This window comes from Oryctolagus cuniculus, chromosome 19, assembly GCF_964237555.1.
Source record: "Oryctolagus cuniculus chromosome 19, mOryCun1.1, whole genome shotgun sequence".
In the NCBI taxonomy this organism is placed as follows: domain Eukaryota; kingdom Metazoa; phylum Chordata; class Mammalia; order Lagomorpha; family Leporidae; genus Oryctolagus; species Oryctolagus cuniculus.
In genome coordinates, this window is record NC_091450.1 from 40382987 (window position 1) to 40406554 (window position 23568).

At 51.4% G+C, this 23568-nt stretch overlaps 2 protein-coding genes across 11 annotated transcripts in view; one reads left to right on the top strand and one right to left on the bottom strand.

Moving 5' to 3' along the window:
- EIF2AK1 (eukaryotic translation initiation factor 2 alpha kinase 1) overlaps window positions 1-23568 on the top strand; it is a 41154-nt gene that overhangs the window by 12010 nt on the left and 5576 nt on the right. For 2 of the 10 annotated variants that reach the window (XM_070063735.1, XM_051838964.2), the window contains exons 3-15: window positions 1407-1540; window positions 3196-3233; window positions 4310-4409; window positions 4855-4935; window positions 5564-5660; window positions 6907-6967; window positions 8689-8995; window positions 10651-10762; window positions 13924-14024; window positions 21664-21778; window positions 21928-22052; window positions 22620-22817; window positions 22976-23209. In XM_070063735.1, the coding sequence (XP_069919836.1) occupies window positions 1430-1540; window positions 3196-3233; window positions 4310-4409; window positions 4855-4935; window positions 5564-5660; window positions 6907-6967; window positions 8689-8995; window positions 10651-10762; window positions 13924-14024; window positions 21664-21778; window positions 21928-22052; window positions 22620-22817; window positions 22976-23209 (1680 nt within the window). In that variant the 5' untranslated portion in view covers window positions 1407-1429. 10 annotated transcript variants of the gene reach the window in all.
- Window positions 16589-20264, bottom strand: ANKRD61 (ankyrin repeat domain 61). Its single transcript, XM_002723076.5, has 3 exons — window positions 19968-20264; window positions 19039-19133; window positions 16589-17691 (listed from the first exon to the last, which is right to left on the bottom strand). Exons 1-3 carry the CDS (start codon window positions 20184-20186, stop codon window positions 16743-16745), a joined length of 1263 nt encoding a protein of 420 aa, XP_002723122.2. The 5' UTR covers window positions 20187-20264; the 3' UTR covers window positions 16589-16742.

Below are 23568 nucleotides of genomic sequence, written 5' to 3' on the forward strand. Positions count from 1 at the left end.
TGTCCTGTGCGCACATCCCACACACATGTCTGACGTGTGCTCCTTGTCCCGTGCACACATCCCACACACATGTCTGACGTGTGCTCCTTGTCCCGTGTGCACATCCTGCACACATGTCTGACATGTGCTCCTTGTCCCGTGCGCACATCCCACACACATGTCTGACGTGTGCTCCTTGTCCCGTGTGCACATCCTGCACACGTCTGACGTGTGCTCCTTGTCCTGTGCGCACATCCCACACACATGTCTGACGTGTGCTCCTTGTCCCGTGCACACATCCCACACACATGTCTGACGTGTGCTCCTTGTCCCGTGTGCACATCCTGCACACATGTCTGACATGTGCTCCTTGTCCCGTGCGCACATCCCACACACATGTCTGACGTGTGCTCCTTGTCCCGTGTGCACATCCTGCACACATGTCTGACGTGTGCTCCTTGTCCTGTGCGCACATCCCACACACATGTCTGACGTGTGCTCCTTGTCCCGTGTGCACATCCCACACACATGTCTGACGTGTGCTCCTTGTCCCGTGTGCACATCCCACACACATGTCTGACGTGTGCTCCTTGTCCCGTGTGCACATCCTGCACACATGTCTGACATGTGCTCCTTGTCCTGTGTGCATATCCTGCACACATGTCTGACATGTGCTCCTTGTCCTGTGTGCACATCCCACACACATGTCTGACGTGTGCTCCTTGTCCCGTGTGCACATCCCACACACATGTCTGACGTGTGCTCCTTGTCCCGTGTGCACATCCCACACACATGTCTGACATGTGCTCCTTGTCCCGTGCGCACATCCCACACACATGTCTTGTGTGTACTTTTTGTCCCGTGCGCATTTCCTGCACATGCATCTGACGTGTGCTCCTTGCCCTGTGCACACATCCTGCACACATGTGATGTGTGTTCCTTGTCCCGTGCGTATGTCCTGCACACGTGTCTGACGCGTGCTCCTTGTCCTGTGTGCACATCCTGCACACATATCTGATGTGTGCTCCTTGCCCCCTGTGCACGCATCCTGAACATACGTGTGACGTGTGCTCCTTGTCCCATTTGCGTGTCCTGCACACGTGTCTGACGTGTGCTCCTTGTCCTGTGTGCACATCCTGCACACGCGTCTGTGTGCTCCTTGCCCTGTGCACACATCCTGAACACATGTGTGACGTGTGCTCCTCATCCCGAGCACACATCTGATAAATTACCATGGATCTGCTCCTGATCACTGTACCAGTCGCTGCTTCTGTTTCAGACGCGATCTCCCTGGGGGACGCGTGTGGAGACGTAACTTCCCGTGGAGACCTTCGTGCGGTTACTGCTCTCTGATCTCCGTACTCCTACAGGTTGCCGTGGATAGATGGTCTTTCTCACGGCCGTTCTCATGTTCTTTCTCTCTCTAGTGCTCTGTCAGACCTTCATCAAAATGGGGCTGCTGTCTTCCTTCACCTGCAGCGACGAGTTTAGCTCGTTGAGGCTGCATCACAACAGAGCTATTACGCATCTGATGAGGTCCGCCAGAGAGAGAGTTCGGCAGGTAAGCCCTAAATATGCGTTGTGCATGGAAAAATGCATTTGAATTTCAAGAGAACTGTATTTTAAAAGCATCATGAAATTGTAAGCATGTGGAGACTTTTAAAGATACAAACTTTAGGCCAGCGCCGCGACTCACTAGGCTAATCCTCTGCCTTGCGGTGCCGGCACACCGGGTTCTAGTCCCGGTCGGGGCGCCGGATTCTGTCCCGGTTGCCCCTCTTCCAGGCCAGCTCTCTGCTGTGGCCCGGGAGTGCAGTGGAGGATGGCCCAAGTGCTTGGGCCCTGCACCCCATGGGAGACCAGGAGAAGCACCTGGCTCCTGGCTTCGGATCAGCGCGGTGTGCCGGCCACAGCGGCCATTGCAGGGTGAACCAATGGCAAAAGGAAGACCTTTCTCTCTGTCTCTCTCTCTCACTGTCCACTCTGCCTGTCAAAAAAAAAAAAAAAAATATGAACTTTGTTTATACTCATGGAAAGCTCGCTGGTGTGCTGCACTCCTCTGCGGGTGCTGGGGTTTAAACAGTGAATGAAATGGACCGAGGTCCCTGCCTCATGGAGCTTGTGTTCTGATGAGGGGGCAGTGAACAACAGAGGGCAGGTACAGGAGGTGTTCGCTGCTGAGAAGACAAAGCAGTGACTGCTGCGAAGGGGCTGCGTGCTTTTCTCTTAGGGTGGCTGGGAAAGATCTCCCTGAGACCGTGTTGTTGAAGAGCTGAGAGAATGAGCCGTGCAGATACCTGGAGAGAAGGCGTTCTGGGCCGAGGAGCAGGAATTGCAAAGGTCCTGCGGTGGCAGGGGCCGGCGGCAGGGTGCAGGCCTGCTTGGGGGCTGCTGGGCAGCCATGTGGTAGAGTGGAGTGGGCAGAGGTGAGCGGAAGGGCAATGGGATCTTGAGACCATTTGTGTGTGCTTGGTTTTGTCTCAGTCTGTTGGGAAGCACTGTGGGATCTTTTTTTTTTTTTGACAGAGATAGAGAGAAAGGTCTTCCTTCCATTGGTTCACCCCACAAATGGCCGCTACTGCCGGTGCTGTGCCAATCCGAAGCCAGGAGCCAGGTGCCTCCCCCCTGGTCTCCCACGCGGGTGCAGGCGCCCAAGTACTTGAGCCATCCTCCACTGCCCTCCCAGGCCACAGCAGAGAGCTGGCCTGGAAGAGGAGCAACCAGGACTAGAACCTGGTGCCCGTATGGGATGCCGGCGCCACAGGTGGAGGATTAGCCAAGTGAGCCACGGCGCCGGCTCCAGCACTGTGGGATCTTAAGCAGAGGAGTGTGACCTGATCTGACGGATTTTCTCGGGATCACACCAGCTGCTGGTTGAGAGTATTTTGGGGTGGGGGAGGGCAAGGGCAGCAGTAGGGGACGTGCAGTCGTGCAGGCTGGGCTGGCACAGCTCGGGATGGGCCGGTAGTGGTGGTGCAGTGGTCGGTTTCTGCATAGTTCTTGAAGGTGAAGTCGGTCTTATTTGCTTGTGGAGTTCTTTGGTAAATAAATTCTCAGCTGTGAAATGTTTTCAATCGTAACCTCTTAAGTAATATTGAAAAAAATTTAAAAGCAGTTGCCTGAGCATTTGGGACTAGCACATCAATGAATTTTGGTAGATTTCTTATTCCATCAAAGTTTTCAAAGTGGTTTTTAAAAATGGCTTTGTGGTTTCAGGATCCCTGTGCTGATAATTCTCATATCCAGAAAATCAGGTATGTGCTAAGTGCTTTGTTGATTATGCAAAGTCTGTCCAAAAGAAATCAAAATCAGGATGAACAAAGTAATGGTCTGGGGTAAAAAGTAATGTTGGTAGGGTAGTTTATGAGAACGTACAGGGAGCGAGGGGGGGGGGGGCATGCTCATTATGTTCTTACATAACCGTATATATGAAGCAACAATTAATTATTGTTCCAAGATTGGATTTAGTTCCTCATCTCTCCTCTGCTCCCTCATCGAGTGTGGATTCAATGAGTTACTTGACTAAGTTCAATTAATTCTGACAACTGATATCCAGTCTGTGTTAGAGCAGCATTGAATGTTGACTCTGTTTAGGAAACTCTAACTGGTCTGCATCATAAAGAAATTTAAGTAAATTGATTACTGAACACTGCTAATCATCTTTCACTTGTTATTCATCCTTGGATTTCTGCTATGAAGCATGGATGGTAATTTTTTTTAGTAAATTTATATTTTATTTCCATTTTCCATGAATATTTTTAAGACTTTTAGTTATTTGAAAGAGTTAGAGAGAGAGAGAGGGAGGTGTCTGTCCTCATTCCTCAAGTGGCTGCCGTGGCAGGAGCTGAGCCATTAGAGCCAGGAACCAAGAACTGCCTCCTGATTTCCAGTGGGGGTGCAGGAGCCCAGGGGGTTGAGCCATCTTCTGCTGTTTTCTCTGGCGCATTAGCAAGGAGTTGGATCGGAAGTGGAGCAGCTGGGATTCGAACTGGCGCCTGCATGGGATGCCAGTGCTGCAGGCTGGGGCTTTAACTCACTGTGCCACAGCGCTGGCCCCTGTAATTTCTAATTAGATTAGTAACTACCGCTGGACCACTTGAAATTACTTATTTACTCCCATGCTGTTTTTATCATGTTGTCTGTTTGCTTAGCCAGTGTTTCCTTCACAGAGAATGAACAATTTTATTTTGGCTTCCCCTTGCCAAATTATCCTGACTTAGTGATAAGGTTTTGGTAGGTTACTAAAACACTGAACATAAGCTATCCCAGAACATTTGGTCCCCTCATGTTAGAGTGCTGATTAGCTGTTTGTGTTTAACTGAACTTTCAGGTCGCGAGAAGTTGCCTTGGAAGCACAGACCTCACGATACTTGAATGAGTTTGAAGAGCTCTCCATCCTGGGGAAAGGTGGCTATGGCCGAGTGTACAAGGTGGCTCTCCACATGCTTGTTCTCACCTGCTCCGAACATCAGGGTCTTTAAGAAGCTGTGTGCATTGTTTTTACTATGTAAAGTGCTCAAAGGAGAAGTCCTAGAAATCACACATAACTGCTTTTTGTTAAAATTTGCCATTAATAGGAAAGTGGGCACTTTTACCTGTTTTCCTAACCATGTTTTCTGGAAACCTGGCACTTTTCTTCTGTAGTTAATTTTTGTTTAAAAATGTGTTAGGCACAAGTGTGCTGCTGCGCACTGGACCTTCCAGAGTCCTGGGCTGGTTATTGTTCTTCGTGAAGTGGGCACAGGAAGGAGACCTGTCTTTGGCTTGGTTTTACCTGGTGTAGTTGGGATCACCTAAGTGCAGATTGAAAGAGCTGTGTTATTCAATTGGAAGTTTAATGGCATGATGTATTTTGTCTTTTCTTCTGCTTTTTAGGTCAGGAATAAATTAGATGGCCAGTATTATGCAATTAAAAAAATTCTGATTAAAGGTGCAACTAAAACAGATTGCATGAAGGTATGATGTTTGAAAATTATTTTGAGTTATTGTCTTTAATTCTGTGTAAGAGAGTTACATATGTACACATGTTGTTTATTTGGCGAATACTTGTAAGAGTCAGGTGATAGTATAGTAAATCTTAAAACCAAATTTCTGTTAGAGGTGATGTTTTTAAAGGTTAGGTTGATTGTATTTCAGAGCCACTGCTGTAGAACTTAATTTCCACATGAGTGTGTAAGACAGACAGCTTGTTGGAAAACAGGGGGAGCCCAGGTCAGGTCCCCAGTGTTCTCCCTGCCCTGCTCCGAGCTCTGTTTGTGCCTCGTCTCCGAGTCACTGCCCTTCGTGCCCTTGGAGCAGTAGTGGCAGTTGTAATTTTATTTACCTTGGAGGACTAGTGTGGGGCTCAGATGTGAGGGCACTGATAGATTAGCTATGGCAAACACAGAGTGCTATGTAAATATCAGTTATCCAGCTCCAAAGCAATTGCCATTTGTCACAAGAATATTTCCATTATTTTTAATAGTTTAAAGTCCTCATCTAGATGGCTTTTTATTATTTTGTTGTGGAACAAGGAGTTTTTGATGCTATGAATACTTAACAAATTGTTGGTAAGAGCCAGGTCTAATGATACTTCTTTTCTTAGGTATTACGAGAAGTGAAAGTGCTGGCGGGCCTCCAGCACCCTAATATCGTAGGCTATCACACCGCGTGGATAGAGCATGTCCACGTTCACGTTCAAGGTGAGCAGCTTTGGATGCTGCAGGATGACCATCTCTAATCCACAGAGCTGAGGATTTTGGAACATGGCAGATTTTGAATTTTTGAATTAGGGGTGCTAGACTGTTAAAAGTCTATGCAGGTTTACCAAAATCCAAAAAATTCTGAAATCTGAAACACTTGCAGTTCCAGGCATTTTTTTTTTTTTTTAAGATTTATTTATTTGAAAGACTTACGGAGAGATAAAGCCAGAGAGAGTGAGAGAGAGAGAGAGAAAGTCCATCCGCTGATTCCTTCCCCAGATGACCGCAATGGCCAGAGCTGTGCCGATCTGAAGCCAGGAGCCAGGAGCTTCTTCTGGGTCTCCACGCGGGTGCAGGGGCCCAGGGTCTTGGGCCATCTTCTACTGCCTTCGCAGGCCATAGCAGGGAGCTGGATCGCAAGTAGAGCAGCCAGGACACGAACCAAGGCCCATGTGAGATGCTGGCGCTGCAGGCAAGGGCTTTAACCCACTGCGCCACAGCACCGGCCTCATTTCTAGGCCTTTTGAGTAAGGGATACTTCAGTTTAAGGGCCAAATCTGGCCTGCCCTTGATTTTTGCGTACCAAAAGTTGAGAATGCATTCTTGTTTTTCATCTTTTTTTAAAGATTTGTTTATTTACTTGAAAGGCAGTTAAACACATACACACATACACACACACACACACAGAAATGTCAATCAATCTACCTTCCAGCCCCTGGTTCACTCCCCCAAATGCTGCAGTGACATGGATTGGGCCAGGCTGAAGCCAGGAGCCTGGAACTCCATCCAGGTCTCCCGTGTGGGTGGCAGGATCTCAGGGACTCGAGCCATCTTCTGCTGCTTTCCCAGGTGCCTTCCCAGGGAGTTGGATTGGAAGTGGAGCAGCTGGGACTTGAACCTGCACCCATATGGGATGCTGGTGTTGCAGTGATGGCTTAACCTGCTGTGCCACAATACCAGTTTTTACATTTTTAAACAGTTAAATAAATCAAAAAAAAGAATATGTTGGGAAAAATTTGTCATCAGGTCTTCTGCAGAAAGCTTGCTGAGCCCGGCAGTAGTTGAACAGCTCTGTTTGTGGGCCTAGAGGGTGGCAGTCATTTGAACACACTTGTTACCTTGTCTGGCCGAAAGGCCATGACATTTTGACTCGTGGGTTCACTTGGCATTATTTGTGTATCTTAGCTCTTCTTGGACTGTAAAGTGGAAAACTGGGTGCACTGAAGATTTTTTTCCCCTTGTTCAGCAGACAGAGTTCCGATTCAGTTGCCTTCTCTGGAAGTGCTCTCTGACCAGGAAGAAGACAGGTATGTGGATTGGTGTCACTTGCCCACGTGGGACATTGGCCTGTCACCTGCAGTGGATTACCATTGTCATTTGCCACTAGCAGCTCGGGAGGGGTGCTTCAGATTTTCCTTAATAGCAGCTTTTCTTCTTCATTTTTTTTTTTTTAAAGATTTACTTTATTTATTTGAAAGAATTACAGAGAGAGGTAGAAACAGAGAGAGAAGTCTTCCGTCCGCTGGTTCATTCCCCAGATGGCCGCAACAGCCCGAGCTGTGCCGATCTGAAGCCAAGAGTCAAGGGGTTTTTTCAGGTCTCCCACATAGGTGCAGGGGCCCAAGGACTTGGGCCATCTTCTACTGCTTTCCCAGGCCATAGCAGAGAGCGGGATTGGAAGAGGAGCAGCCGGGACTAGAACCAGCGCCCATATGGGATGCCGGCACTTCAGGCCATGACTTTAACCCACTGAGCCACAGCGCCAGCCCCTCAGTGTTTTTTTTTTTTAACAACAAAGTTGCAGGCTAAATTTGCATTTATATATGCCTCCAAAATCCCTAATTTTACTAAAGCTCTTCCTTTTTTTTTTTTTTTTTTTAATTTTGAGAGGCTGAGAGAGTGTGCTTCTACCCACTAGTAAACTCTCCAGATGAGTGCAGTGGCCTTTGGCCAAGACCAAACTAGGAGCCAGGAGCTCAATCTGAATCCCCTATGCGGAGGGCAGGAACCCAGTAGTTGGGCCATTACCACTGCCTCCCAGGGTCTGCATTAGCAGGAAGCTGGAGCCAGCAGCTGGAGCCGGGCATCGAACCCAGCACTCCAAATCAGGACATGGGCATCTTGTACTAGGCCAAATGCCTGCCATGTTTTTGGTTATTTTCATTATAAAATGTTAAATTATTTTCCTTTTCTCAGATATTTCCTGCCCCCCTATATATATTTATTTAATATTTATTTTATTCATTTGAATGACAGAGTTATAGAGAGATGTAGAGAGAGAGAGGTCCTCCATCCACTGGTTCACTCCCCAGTTGGCTGCAATGGCTGGTGCTAGGCCAGTCCGAAGCCAGGAGCTTCCTCCAGGTCTCCCACGCTGGTGCAGGGGCCCAAGGACTTGGGCCATCTTCCGCTGCTTTCACAGGCCATAGCACAGGGCTGGATTGGAAGTGGGGCAGTCGGGACTCTAACTGGCACCCACATGGGATGCCAGCACTGCAGGCAGTGGCTTCACCTGCTATGCCACAGCGCTGGCTCCTCCTGTCACTATTATAAATAAATATTGTTTAGATAGGTTTGATGTCATTTTTTCAGAAGTTTGCTAAGAAGATTCATATAAACATAGACTGAGGGACAGTTGAGTCCCTCTTTTTTTTTAAGATTTTTTTAATTAATTGAATGAAAGAGTTGTAGAGAGGAAGGGAGAGAGCTAGAGAACTTCCCATCTACTGGATCTGCTGGCTCACTCCCCAGATGGCTGAACGAGGCTGGGCCAAGCTAAAGCCAGGAGTCAGAAGCTTCTTCTGGGTCTCCCACATGGGTGCAGGGACCCAAGCACTTGGGCCGTCTTCCGCTGTTTTCCCAGTCACGTTAGCAGGGAACTGGATTGGAAGTGGAGCAGCTGGGACTCGAGCCAGTGCCCACGTGGGATGCCAGCGTTTACCCAGTACGCCACAGCGCCGGCCCCAGCTGAGTTACTCGCCCTGTTCTTTCGCAGTGACTTTCATCTTTGCTATTTTTGTGTCTCCAGAGATCAATATGGTGTTAAAAATGATGCAAGCAGCAGCTCATCCATTATTTTCGCTGAGTTCTCCCCAGAAAAGGAAAAATCCTCTGACGAATGTGCCGTTGAGAGTCAGAATAACAAACTGGTGAACTACACCACCAACTTAGTGGTGAGGGACACCGGTGAGTTTGAATCGTCCACGGAGCGCCAAGAGAACGGCTCGATCGTGGAGCGTCAGCTACTGTTCGGGCATAACTCAGACGTAGAAGAGGATTTCACGTCCGCGGAGGAATCTTCTGAGGAAGACTTAAGCGCGTTGCGGCACACAGAGGTAGCGGGCTCTGTGAGGGATGGTGACTGTGCGGCCCACGCTGTCGTCCCCTGTCTGCTTTGGCTCCTGCGCCCTGCATTCAGTACCTTGCACGGCCCCGCTCCCGCTCCCCATGGGGCCTTGCTTCGTGCCCACTAGTCCACTGTGACCTCCCTCACTGGGTCTTGGCGTCTCGCCTTGTTTCAGGTCCTGCACGGGGTCCCGTTCCCACTCCCGTTCCCCATGGGGCCTTGCTTTGTCCCCACTAGACCACTGTGACCTCCCTCACTGGGTCCCTGGCATCTCGCCATGTGTTCAGGTCCTGCACGGGGTCCCGTTCCCCGTGGGGCCCTGCTTCGCCCCCTCTAGTCCTCTCTGACCTCCCTCGCTGGGTCTCTGGCGTCTCGGCCTGTGTTCAGGTCCTGCACGGGGTCCCGTTCCCTGTGGGGCCCTGCTTCGCCCCCTCTAGTCCTCTCTGACCTCCCTCGCTGGGTCTCTGGCGTCTCGGCCTGTGTTCAGGTCCTGCACGGGGTCCTGTTCCCTGTGGGGCCCTGCTTCGCCCCCTCTAGTCCTCTCTGACCTCCCTCGCTGGGTCTCTGGCATCTCAGCGTGTGTTCAGGTCCTGCACGGGGTCCCGTTCCCTGTGGGGCCCTGCTTCGCCCCCTCTAGTCCTCTCTGACCTCCCTCGCTGGGTCTCTGGCGTCTCGGCCTGTGTTCAGGTCCTGCACGGGGTCCCGTTCCCCGTGGGGCCCTGCTTCGCCCCCTCTAGTCCAGTCTGACCTCCCTCGCTGGGTCTCTCTCATTGTGCCCTGCTGCTGGAAGCCTCATTCATTCTGGTTCTGCTGTTTGCTGGCATCGTGTTGTAGAAATACTTTCTGCAAAAGCTGTTCAGTACTGGGGAGGCGGTGGTGACTTTCACTGAGTCCCAGTGGGATGCCCAGGTCAGCTTTTCGGGATCTTGCTGTGGAACATGCTAATCCGTGGATCAGACTCAGCCCACGCTCGCCAGTACTGAGAATTCATATTAGGAGGTCTTGGACATCGACAGGGTCTGCACATGATCTGTCTTGTCAGAATTACAAAACTGGGCTTGTTCTTGTCAACGAATGTATGTGTGTGTAATATTTTTATGAAACACAAAATTTTGAAGTTTTACCCGAACTTAAAGGAGTTGAATTTGAAAGTCTTTTAGTCAGAATTATTTCATTTCTCTGCATAACATTTGGAAATTTTCATGGGTGCCTAGTTAAGTGAGCTGCAGTGAACTTAGTATTTGTTTACCTTTTTCTTAGTTATGTACAGTGTGAGGCCAGCCAAAGCACATATAATTTGGGGTATACATGGAGTAGGAGCATGCCTTCTTTGCTGGTTTATCTTCATTTTAACGACTATTTGTGTAGGGAGCAGACCCGATAGTGTCAGAGTTGGTTCCTGAGTGTTGTGTTCAAGAGCTTCTGCCGCCGGGCCCCTGCCTCCTCCCTGGCCTCCCCAGCCTCCTTGTATGCCCACACCCATGGTTTTCATGATGGCCCCACTTAGCTGTCTTTTTCACAAGGCCTCTGGGCTTTGGGCAGGCCTGTGGCCTCAGCAGGCAGCCGAGGTGCTGGGCTTGGAGTAAGGTGGTGAGTCACGGGAGGGAGCCGTGCACGGTGAGAGCGCAGTGTGTCCTCTCCTAGGTGCAGTACCACCTGATGCTGCATATCCAGATGCAGCTGTGCGAGCTGTCCCTGTGGGACTGGATCGCCGAGAGGAACAGGCGGAGCCGAGAGTGCGTGGACGAATCTGCCTGTGAGTACCGTCTGGGTCCGAATACCGGGGTGGGAAAGAAACACAGTCAGAGCTTCTCTGTTGAATGCAGGGGTTGCTTCTAGCTACTTGACCCTTTTAATTATTATTTATAATGGCAACTCTCTTTTTCTTAAGTTTTATTTTGTTTATTTGAAAGGTAGGGTGACAGAGCACAAGAGAATCTTCCACCTTCTGGTTGCTTCTCCAAATAGCTGTGACAGCCAGCTCTGGGCCAGGCTGCAGCCAGGAGCCCAATCCGTGTCTCCCACGTGAATGGCAGGGGCCTAAGCACTGGGCCCTCTTTTGCTGCTGTCCTAGGTGCATTGGCGGGAAGCCGGATGGAAGCGGAGCAGCTGAGGTGTGAATAGGCGCTCTGATATGGGATACCAGCTGTGCAAGCAGCAGCTTAATATGCTGAACCACAACACCGACCCTGGTGGCAAATGTCTTTTAAAAAACTTTTCTGTTACCGTTGTTCTTATTTGTTTCTATTTATTTGAAAGGCAGAAAGAGAGAGGTCCTCCATCTTTTTCACTGTAACAGCTGGGTCTGGGCCAGGCTGAAGCAAGGGGCCAGGAACTCAGTCTGGGTCTCCCACGTGGGTGGCAAGAACCCAGGCGCCTGAGCTGTCAGTGCTGCCCCCCAGAGTCTACATCAGCATGAAGCTGGAATCTGGAGTGGAGCTGGGAGTTGAACCCAAGGACTCTGACATGGGTTTACCTGCTAGGTCCGACTCCTGCTCCTCACATTAGTTGTTCATATAATTGCCCTGGGATAGGTCTTGGCCTATGGTATTTTACAAAAAATTCTGTTTCTGATTCTCATGTACAGCCAGAGTTTAAAATCATTGTATTAAATTTTTATTTATGTGTTTTTGTTTTACTTGAAAGGTAGAGAGAGACAGAAATGCAGAGAGATCTTCTGTCTGCTGTTTCACTCCCTGAGGTCCTCAGTAGCCAGGCCTGAGCCAAGCCAAAGCCACCAGCCAGGAACTCAGCCTGCATGGGAGGCAGGGACCTAGGTACTTGAACCACCCCCTGCTGCGGTGCCTGTTAGCAGGAAGCTAGAATTGAAGGCGGAGTTGGGACTCAGACTTGGGCACAGCAGTATGGGCTGTGGGCATCCCATGTGGTGTCTTGACCACTGTGCAAATGCCTCTTGTGGGTTATCAAACTCGTAGATGTGAGTAACCTGTTTTTAAGTAAAGACTCAACGAAACGTCAGTCACTAATCACTTGTCCATGCCTTTATTCCAAGTCTGAAATGTGCTTCTGATGGGAAGACAGGAGCGTAGCGCCTCTGCGCCCAGTGTTGCTTCTCTGCTTCAACATGACATCAGGAGGGGGAGGCCTGCATTGTGGTGCAGCAGGCTAAGCCACCGCTTGTGATGTTTGCATCCCTTACCAGAGTGTTGGTTGGAGTCCTGGCTGCACTGCTTTCTTTTTTTTAAATTATTTTATTTATTTATTTGAAAATTTATTATTTATTTCTTTATTAGGGAGAGGGAGAGACAGAGAGGTACCTTCCATTGAGTTGTTCACTCCCCAAATGGACACATTGGCCAGGGCTGGGCCATGCTGAAGCTAGGAGCCAGGAGCTTCTTCCAGGTCTCCCATGTGGGTACAGGGGCCCAAGCACTTGGGTCATATTCTGCTGACTGCCCAGGTGCATTAGCAAGGAGCTGGATCGGAAGACGAGCAGCCCGGACTTGAACCGGCACCTATGTGGGATTCTGGCATTACAGGTGGTGGCTTTACCTGCTGTGCCATAAGCAAAGCTGGCTCACTGCTTTGCTTTCAATCTAGCTTTCTTTCAGTCTGTGCCTGGAAAAGCAGTGGCAGGTGGTCCACATCCTTGGGCCTCTGCCCCTATGTGGGAGACCCAGATGGAGTTCCCGGATCTGGCTTTGGCCTGGCCCACACCCGGCTGTTGCTCACAACTGGGGAGTGAACCAGGGGATGGATGATCTTTCTCTTCCTCTGTCTTTCCCTGTCGCTTTGCCTTTCAAATAAAAAAAAAATTTTTTTTTTTTTAAGTTCTAACTTTGTAGGGCAGCCCTGTTGATCAGTTCTCTTGTTACGTTTCATTGCTCCCAGCAGTCCCCTGAGCAGCAGACCTGGGTGTGAGTTCCAGCTGTGTTGCTCACCAGTCAGGCCACTGCTCTCGTCTGCTCCTTCATCTGTGAAAGGGGACTGTCCCTACTTTGTAGCCTTGCTGGGAGGACTTAGAGCAGGAGGTGGAAGGATCTGGCAGGCCGCAGTGAGTGGAGACTGTTCCCACTGGGCCAGGTCTGTGGGAGGTGAGTGAATCCTCTCACGCGCACACACACACACACACACACGCGCGTACACGCCCACAGGGTTTTCCGTCTTCTGAAGTACTTGCTCAGTTATGTAGCAGGTAGGTAGTGGGAGAAGAGACAGTTGCTGTCTGTGTGGAGTGGGTTTGAGCTGTGAGACCGTCAGGCCCACTTAAGGAGAAGGGTGTAAACAATGTTTGTGTTCTTGAAGGTGAAGAATACTATGTCCATCTATTAAAATTATTAAGCTAACTTGGCGAGAAAACAATTTCTATATCAAGTTTGAGTTCTACAAAACCTCTCTGCCTTCTAAACTTGCTTGTCATGTCATGATCATTTAAACAGATGGAGGAGTTCATTTCCTTTTCTAATCATATAATCCACTTCTCAGTCATGTTGGAAAATGAAGCACTCTGAGTCGTCCTCCAGACGATGGGGGTCCTGCCCTGAGCCCGCAGGATTCATCCTTATTTCACTCTGTACATTGTATTTAGTCCACTGTGGCTAGGACACCAGGCTTATTAGCACTGAGCTCCAGGAGGTTAAGCATCGGAAGGAACTTAAACTTGACCTACCCCAGCTCCCTGATGCCTGTGGATTGTTTAGAAGCAATGAACACTGGAGCTCCGGGTGAAGCTGGAGGACAGAATCTGTCGATGGTTGGGTGCCTGTCAGTCATGCCTTCTTGGCTAGTCAAGGAAAGCCTATTTCTAGATTTTGGGGCATTCTGGAGTGCTGACTTTGTTCAAAATCGGAAAGTTGCCAAAGTGTCAGATGTTGATGTGTTTACAGCCATCGTAACACTTAGGTGTTAATACAAAGTATAAGGAAATGACACAGATAAACTTTTTTTTCCTTCAAGGTCCTTATGTTATGGTCAGTGTTGCAACAAAAATTTTTCAAGAACTGGTGGAAGGTGTGTTTTACATACATAACATGGGCATCGTGCACAGAGACCTGAAGGTGAGTGGGGCCATTGCCTTCTTGTCGGGGTGACTCGACGTTGGGTCACGGGACTGCTGGAGACCTCGTGGCGCAGGTCACTACTGAGGGGGTCATCGTCACTGTTTTTTTTTTTTTTTTTTTTTTTTTTTTTTTAATTTTATTTTATTTGACAGAGTTAGACAGTGAGAGAGAGAGATAGAGAAAGGTCTTCCTTCCATTGGTTCACTCCCCAAGTGGCCACTATGTCCTGCACTGTGCTGATTTGAAGCCAGGAGTCAGGTGCTTCTTCCTGGTCTCCCATGCGGGTGAAAGGCCCCAAGCACTTGGGCCATCCTCCACTGCCCTCCCGGGCCACAGCAGAGAGCTGGACTGGAAGAGGAGCAACCAGAACTAGAACCCAGTGCCCATATGGGATGCTGGCGCCGCAGGCGGGGGATTAACCAAGTGAGCCATGGCGCCGGCCCCATCACTTTTATGAAATCATCATTGCGTGGATGATGGGACATGCAACCTTAGGCTGTTAAAAGCATTTGTTTTTGAGTGTTTAAAAGTTTCCTATGGTGGCCGGCGCCGCGGCTCACTAGGCTAATCCTCCGCCTAGCGGCCGGCACACCGGGTTCTAGTCCCGGTGGGGGCGCCAGATTCTGTCCCGGTTGCCCCTCTTCCAGGCCAGCTCTCTGCTGTGGCCAGGGAGTGCAGTGGAAGATGGCCCAAGTGCTTGGGCCCTGCACCCCATGGGAGACCAGGAGAAGTACCTGGCTCCTGCCATTGGATCAGCGCGGTGCGCCGGTCGCGGCGGCCATTGGAGGGTGAACCAATGGCAAAGGAAGACCTTTCTCTCTGTCTCTCTCTCTCACTGTCCACTCTGCCTGTCAAAAAACAAACAAAGTTCCCTATGGAGTGTGAGTGCTGTTTTCCGGCTAGGAAGGGTGCTCTGAGTCCTGATGTCATTGGTGATGGGAGATGTGCTCGATGCTGACAGAACACTCACACGGTCTCAGAGCCGTAGAGGAGCAGTCTGTTTCTGTAATTGTCCATCTGAAAGGATGTTAACATGGGAGCATGTGTTTTCTATTGCAAACATCTAGATGTCTGTTTCATTTTTTTCTATGAAAGACAGAAAATGTATTTGCTTTTTGGCTGTAAAGTTGTTACAGATTTATTTGAAAGGGAGAGAGAGAGAGAGAGAGAGAGAGAGAGAGACAGTGAGGGATTTTCCACCCACTGGTTCACTCCTTAAATGTGTGCAATATCTGGGGCGGAGCCAGGCTGAAGCCAGGAAGCCAGGAACTCCATCCTGTCTCCCAGATGGGTGGCAGGGATCCAACTACAGGGACCACCTTCTGCTATCTCTCAGGCACATCAGCAGGAAGCTGGATCTACAGCGGAAGTGGGACTTGCTCCCAGGCACTCCGACACAGGATGCAGGCATCCTGAGAGGTCGTTCAACCCACTCTGCCACATTGCCTGGGCCTGGGTGAAGAGTTTCACATTAACTTGCTTACTTTTCAGGTAAAATTAGATCACAGAAAAGGCATTTAAGAGAAAATTTAGGAGGGCCAGCATTGGGGTGCCACACGTTCAACCACCACCTATAGTGCCAGCATCTCATATGAGCGCTGGATTGAGTCCTGGCTGCTCCACTTCTGATCCAGCTCTGTACTAATGCTCCCGGGAAAGCAGCACTAGATCCATGGGGAACCCAGATGGAGTCCCTGGCTCCTGGCCCCTGGCGTTAGCCTGGCCTGGCCCTGGTTATGGGCACTTGGGGATTGACCCCACAGATAGAAGATCCCTGTTTCTCTCTGTCTCTATAACTCTGTCTTTCAAATAAGTAAAATAAATCTTTTTTTTTTTTTTTTTTTTTTTTTTGACAAGCAGGGTGGACAGTGAGAGAGAGAGACAGAGAGAAAGGTCTTCCTTTTGCCGTTGGTTCACCCCGCAATGGCCGCTGCGGCCGGCGTATCACGCTGATCCGATGGCAGGAGCCAGGAGCCAGGTGCTTCTCCTGGTCTCCCATGGGGTGCAGGGCCCAAGCACTTGGGCCATCCTCCATTGCACTCCTGGGCCACAGCAGAGAGCTGGCCTGGAAGAGGGGCAACCGGGACAGAATCCGGTGCCCTGACCGGGACTAGAACCTGGTGTGCCGGCGCCGCAAGGCGGAGGATTCGCCTAGTGAGCCACGGCGCCGGCCATAAATCTTTAGAGGGTTAACATTGCTGGCCGGCTGCTGGGCACAGCTCTTAAGATGCTGCTTGGAGTGCTGGAATCCAGTATCGGAGTGCCTGGGTTCAGGACCCCAGCTCTGCTGCCGACCCCAGTTTCCTGCTAGTGTGCAACCTGGTAGGCAGAAGGTGATGGCTCAAGTACTTGGGTCTCTGCGACCCACGCGTGAGAACTCAGCTGAATTCCAAGTGTCCTGGCTTCAGCCTGGTCCAGCCCTAGCTGTTGAAGGTTTTGAGAAGTGAACCAGTGGATAGAAGATTTCCTCTCTCTGTCTCTCTGTCTCCCCCCCTCCCTCCCTCCCTCCCTCCCTCCCTCTCCCTCTCTTTCTTCCTTTCAAAGAAAAATATCTAAGAATGTTTTAAAAAGTTAATACATAAATCACTTTATTTTTTGGAAACCACTTAAGAGCCGATAGTTTGTATCTTTGAGGTGTAGGAAGCGATGGGTTCAGTCTTTCCTGCAGGTGGCCTGAGTGAGTGAGGTTCTCGGGTGCTGTGGGCCGCGGAGGCTTTACCTGAGCAGGTGAGCCAGGTCCGCGGAGCGTAGGTACATGGAGCTCCAGAGCTGCTGCGGGAGCAGCCGCTTCAGGTACTCCTTGTGCTTCTCGCCGTACCTGTTCCTGATGTTCCTTATACAGATCTCCTCTAGGGGCAGCGGCCTGTGGGACAGCTTGACTAGCGTTTTCCTTAGGAAGTGGAATTGGGGTGTCATGATTCCTGTGGGGAGGACCCCTTGGTTGTTGGTCAGTCTCAGCGGGTAGGTGTGCCTGAGTAGCCTGGCCAGAAGGGCCACGTCTCGGATATTGGAGCTGCGTCGAAGGTACATGTGAATGGGAGATTCCCCGTTCTTGGTTAGGATGTTGGCGTCGGCTTCAAACTCAAGCAGGAGGTTTATGACGGCCTCCCTGCCTCCGAAGCACGCCTCGTGGAGGGACGTCTGTCCTTGGTGGTCCTGCGCGTTGACTTCGGCTCCGTGCGTCAGCAGCAGGCGGATGCAGCTCACCCCCACGGCCAGCAGCTGGCCTGCCTTGCCTGATGCCGTGCACACCGCCAGCTTCAGGGCCGTGTTCCCCGTGGAGGAGACGGCGTAGTTGACATTGGCCCCACAGGCGATGAGCGTCTCCATCATCTCGGCGTTGAGGGCTTCCGCAGCCACGTGAAGGGCTGTCATGTGGGATTTGTTAACAGCATCGATCAGGGCACCGTTCTGGACCAGCAGGGAGAGAAGGGGCTGGGACCCGTGTTTGATGGCCAGGTGGAGGGGTGAGGACTTGCTGCTGTTGTCCACGCATGTGTTCACCTGAGCTCCGTGTTGACACAAGATGCGCAGGCACCTGATGGCGTTATTCTGAACGCTTTTGTGGATCTTGCGGATTCTGACGTCTGGTTTGGTCCACAAGCTGGGAGCGATCGGCCAGTGCAGTAGGATCAAGTGCAGTGTGGTGCGGCCTCTGATGTCCCTAGAGTAGGTGTTGATGACATGTTAGATTCAGTGGGCAGGACTCAGCCTGAAGACTTAACACCTAAGAGGGCAACATGTACTTAAGGTAATGTCACTTAGTTAAAGAAGCGTTTCAGAATCTGTGTCCCTGAATAGTATCTTAGCTCTCGTAGGGCTCAGGGGTGTGGTGGCTGCATCACCTCTGGCTGGGACCCAGCTCCAGAGGCTGTCGAGGCCTTGCTGTATGCCCAGCACCCGTGCAGTGCGGGGTCAGATGAGTAGGCATTTGACAAAGTTGTCTGGACTTGGTATGAGTTCTCGTCATCAAGGAAGTGAGCCGTGGGGGCCAGGACTCCCGTTCACTCATTGTGAACTTGGAGCGGACACGGGGGACCTGGCATTCTGAAGCTCCCATCATTCCCTGCTCCAGGCCTGGCACAGAAAGGTCTGTCGGGGGAGTGTGGCTGCCCTGCTGAGGTCAGAGTGCGGCTCTTGGCTCACGTGTTTGTGTCAGGGGAGTGTGGCCGCCCCGTTGAGGTCAGAGAGCGGCTCTTGGCTCACGTGAGTTTGCGGGGGGTGAGGCCCAGGCTGGGGGTGTGGTGGAACAGCGAGAAGGTCCTCCCGTGGTAGGTGCATTCGGGAGCGCAGGGCAGGAGGGAGGTGGAGTTCCACAGTGGAGTAACTCTGGGAGGGGCAGGTTCTCGCCAGGGTGGAAGCTTGGCCTGAGATGGTTTGGAGCATGGGAGAGGGTGACGGAGGCGCCCCTGAGAAGGAGAGGCCCGTGGTGGGCCAGTGACGGACAGGGTGGAGGGGCTTTGAAAGCTGAGGTGGGTTCCCGGGAGGAGGCTGAGAGCGGGACCCATTAGTGGGCTCTGCCAAGCATAGTGGGGTTTCAGAACCAGGGTTCTGTTATTTTTATGACATGCCACTCATTCCCTCAGTAGCGTTTAGCAGGCACTTAGAGCGTTGGGCTTCCGGTTAGGTGGTGGGATGGCGTGATGAGCGAGCTTGACTCCTCTCTTGTGACCTGAGGGCCATCACCCAGCACCTTCACTCCCTGTGTTCTTACTTTCCCTACCGAACTTCTGGAGGGCCGTGGTCAGGACCTGTGCACCTTCTCCACACTGCTGTGAGGAGTCGGTGCTTAGTATGCGCTGGTCTGGCCCATCGGTTTGTGTTCTGGCGTCGTGGCCAGTTTCTCAGCCTTATCTGTCTCATCTAGTCAGTAAAGGGGTCGGAGCATTGAGAAGCCTCGTCATTTGTGGTGCAGCAGTTGTAACCAGTGGGTGAGTCCAGACGTAACTGAGAAGCGTGGCATCAGTCAGGGGCGGCCTCGTTTAGAAGTGACTGCCATGAGTCCCCTTACCTGACTTCCAGGTCAGCGCCGTGCTCCAGCAGACACAGCAAGCTCTGCGCCTTGCGGTAGCCTGCCGCCAGGTGAATGGGGACCACCGTCTGGGTCTGTTTGGGGGGAAGCAGATGTGTTACAAGCAGCCCTTGGTCAGTGAGAGTCGTTTCTGCCATAGCTTCGCCATGTTCACAGGGGGGTTTTCTATCTCACTGGTTTAGTTTTTTCCTCTGTTATGTGTGTTGGAAATTTACTTTTAAATGACCAAAACCCAGAGAGTTTCATAAGATGAAACCTGTGTTTTACAGAAACATAACTTTATTTACCCAGGCTCCAGAAAGAAAACTGACAACTTGGGCATGAATGACAATTGCCCTGCCGGCACTGAGTCCTTAGGTTAACCAGAGTCGCTGACAAGCAGGTGTTGTGTTTTCTGGCTTTGCCGGAGTCAGGTGCGTCCTATCGGCAATGAAACCTGCGTTTCTGGGCTTTGGAAGATCACGCAGCATATGTTGTGTGTGTGGTAGCAGAGCTGTTTAAGCCAGTGTTTCTGATGGTTTCACACGAGCCTGCACCATGATGGGAGAGGGGAGGATGACTTCCTGTCTGAGGATCTTTTTTTTTTTCATCGTTAAGGTGGTAATCATTGAGCACAAATTTAGAAGATGAAAACACACATGTTAGAAAAACAGTGTTTCCACTGCACAGGCATAGTGGGTAGGGGTGAGGGTGATGGTCTGCTCTTGCTGGCACATCTCCCGGCAGTGTGTGTGTGTGGTGGGAGCTGGGGGCGTCGCCGGCGTGGGGAGCCTGGCCGTGTGGGGTCGGTGCTGGTGGCGACACCAGCGTGGGGAGTGTGGCCATGTGTGGTGGGGGCCGGGGCCGGGGCCGTCGTTGGCGTGGGGAGTGTGGCCGGGTGGGGCAGCTCTGAGGGGAAGGGCAGGTACCTCAGTGAGCAGTAATCGGTAGCTGCGGGTGCTGGCCAGGATGGTTATGGGCTGGTTCACGGGGTGGATTCTGAGGAGCGCCTTGATGGAGGCGCAGTCTTCTTTGAGGATGGCTTTGTAGAGTTGGAAGTGCAGCTCGGTGGTGACGATGCGGTCCTGGGGGCGCCGGTCACCGTCCGCCCCCGGGCTGCGGCTTCCCCTCTGGGTTATATTTCCCATGAGCAGACTTACGAGCGAGGGCTGAAGAGTTCAGGGGAAAATGCCGGTGTGGAGTTGGTTACTTTCCGTCTCTTTGTGATGCTCAGTTCTAGAACTGTTCTAGAATTTTGAGATCCGTATCCACAAACACGGTTCATTTTAGTGTTAGAGCCGGTCTATTCCTGATCGTATGGTGCCAGATGTCGGCATACACAACTTTGAAATTGTCATCTTACATCTGAGATTATTTCTGTTTTCTCCCCCAATTCAGCTATATTTCAAATGACTAAAAAGCTAAAATGGGAAATTACACTATGGTTGTAATAAAAAATTAAAATGCCTGCATTTAAAGTAAGCAAAGCCCTTCATGCTTTCAGTTTTCAGTGGCCTCTCCCCTCCTGCCGGCACAGGGGCAGATCTTCACTTCCGTGGGAGGTGCTCAGCGCACGTGCCCTGAGTCTGAGACGCTGCCAGACAGAGGCTCACCTGTGCCCTGCCGTGTGGGCAACCCTGGCTGACCCAGGACAGTCATCCGGGATCTTAACACCCAAGTTTGTTCATGGAAGCCTCGAAATCTGACTTGTTAGAGGATGTGGGGTGATGGAGTGCTGGCACCGTGTGTATGTGTGTTCTACAGCAGGAGAGCAGGCGGGGTGTGGAGACACTGGGTGTATTGCGTGTTCTGTTTCTTAGAATGGCAGATTTAAGTGAGAGAGGATGAGGAGAGGGCTTCCATCTGCTAATTCTTTCCCCAAATGGCTGCAACAGCCAGGTCGAAGCCAGGAGCCAGAGCTGCCTCTGGGTCTCCCATGTGGTTGTAGGGGCCATGGACTTGGGCCATCTTCCACTGCTTTCCCAGGGACATTAGCAGGGAGCTGGATCAGAAGTGGAGCAGCTAGGACTCGAAACCGATGCCTACATGGGATGCTGGCACTGTTGACGATGGCTTAACCCACTGCACCACAGGGCCAGCCCCAAAATAAGACAGTAACTTATGTGTACCCCAGGAATTCCTGATTTAGTTGGCATAGGGATTGGCTTTGGATGTTAAGATTTTTAAAAACTCCCTTGATGAGTTAAATATGCAACTGAATTTTTAGAAATTTTTGAGAGGCAGAGAGAGAGAGCATCCATCTGCTGGTTTCCTCTCCAGATGCCCACAGTGGTCTGGGCCTGGCCGAATCTGGGAGGTAGGAACTTACCCCAGATCTCCCTGTTAGTGGCAGGGACTCGGTTACTTGAGCCATCACCAGCTGCCTCCCAGGGTCTCTATTAACAGGAAGCTGGAATGGACTGGAGCCGAGACTCGAACCCAGGCACTCTGATATAGGATGTAGGCATGCTCGCAGCGTGCAGCTTGCCCCTGCTCAGGGTTTTTTGTTTTTTGTTTTTTAATTTTTTAGGGGGCTACCTGCTCCTGAGTTGAAAAATCTTAATACGCAGAAGTTTTTTAGTATTTAAGGAAACGAAGCACTTGACTGGTTCTGTTTGTTTACAGCCTAGAAATATTTTTCTTCATGGTCCTGATCAACAAGTGAAAATAGGAGACTTTGGTCTGGCCTGCGCCGACATCATCCAGAAGAATGCGGCCCGGACCAGCAGAAACGGGGAGAGTAAGTTTGTGTGCATGGAAAGACCTGATCGAGTATGTCAGTATTTAGAGAGAGAATCATAACTACTTAATAGCAAGTAGGATGAAGAGAAGCAGCAGCCCTTGTTGCCAGGAACCCCAGCTCATAGTGAGTGTCTTCGGTGTTGACAGGGTCAGCCCTGCAGTGTCTAACGTGTGGCCTTCTACACCTAGGAGCACCCACACACACTTCCCGAGTGGGCACCTGTCTGTACGCCTCGCCCGAGCAGTTGGAAGGATCGGAGTATGATGCCAAGGTAGTGTCTGTCGCTTCTGTCCTTGTTTCCAGTTCTTTCTGCAGATGTCAGCAGCAGCGGGCGCGGCAGGTGCAGAGGTTCTGTGCTGGAGGTGTTGTGGCGACGGCTGAGCACCGCAGAGAGCCCCTGGGCATCGACTGCTCTAGTGCGAAGCCGAGCTTTGCAGCTGAACCTGACCGCTGCTTTCGGGCCAGCTTCCTAGCGTATTTCTAAGTCCACGGTTGGCACACGCTGTTTCTGGAGTGGGCCTGCCTTTCCCAGCATCACTGCTCCCCCTGGAAGCCAGGATTCCTGCGGGTCTGTAGGCAGCCGAGTGTGGGCGAATGAGTGTTCCAGATCAGCCTGATGTTCACGTTTAATCCCCATTGTTCCTTGAGGAAATGGTAAAGTAAATCCTTCTCTGAGAATAACAACCCAGTAAGTTTTATTCTTTTTGATGAGTTATTCATCTTTTTAGTGGTTGGGAAAGAGCTTCCAGAAAAAGCAATGGCTGTCCCTAAATCCTGTGTAGTAAAAACCATCCTAAAAAGTAGCACAGGTTTTATGCAGTTTGTTAAATGTCACCAGGAATTCTCGATGGCAACTGGAGGCAGATGCGAGGCAGAGTGGGCCTTGAGCAGTGTGTGGCCCCCGTGGCCGGCAGCACAGGCTGAGCGCACGTCGCTGCCTGGCGAGGCCTGGATGGCCAGGAGCAGTGCAGCAGTGAGGTCGGGGTGTGGCCCTGAGCGCTGTGAGGGCCATTGTGCCTGTTCCTCTTCTGAGCAGGTGCCCCTGGGCGCCCCTCTTCTGTGACAGTTGGGGTTGTGCGAGTCGCAGCCGTTGCGCGTGCTGGGGAACCCTCTGCCGTGTGGGAGGGCGGCACGCGGAGGTGGAGACGGGGCTTTCCCGTTGCCCTTTGGCTGACCCGCGTCTCTCTCACCCAGTCAGACATGTACAGCGTCGGCGTGATCCTGCTGGAGCTCTTCCAGCCCTTCGGGACAGAGATGGAGCGGGCAGAGGTCCTGACGGGCGTGCGAGCTGGCCGCATACCCGACTCCCTCAGTAAGAGGTGTCCGGCGCAGGCCAAGTACGTCCAGCTGCTGACCAGGAGGAACGCGTCCCAGCGGCCGTCCGCCCTTCAGCTGCTGCAGAGTGAGCTCTTCCAGAACTCCGCGCATGTACGTAACCGTTTGTGATGCTGGGGAACGCGAGGCCTAAAGTACGTTCAGACCGTGCATTGCTCTGGGGGGAGTACAGTGCGTTTTAGAACACGGTTTGTGCGTACAGTTTAAACCCGTTGTCTGCGTCCCCTGCCGGCCGTGCAGTTGAGGTCGTGGTCCGCCCGCTGCCCGCTGTCCCTGGAACTTTGTGTCTGGCCTCATCGTGCAAAGCCACTGGAAAGCTTGCCTTTTCCCTTTGCACTGTGGGACAGTGCCCCCTGCAGTTGTTACAGAAACGCCTGCTAGGGAAAAGGTAACTCGGGGATTGGGAATACTGGCGCACACCCTGCCTGGCCGGCCTGCCAGCTCTCAGCGTT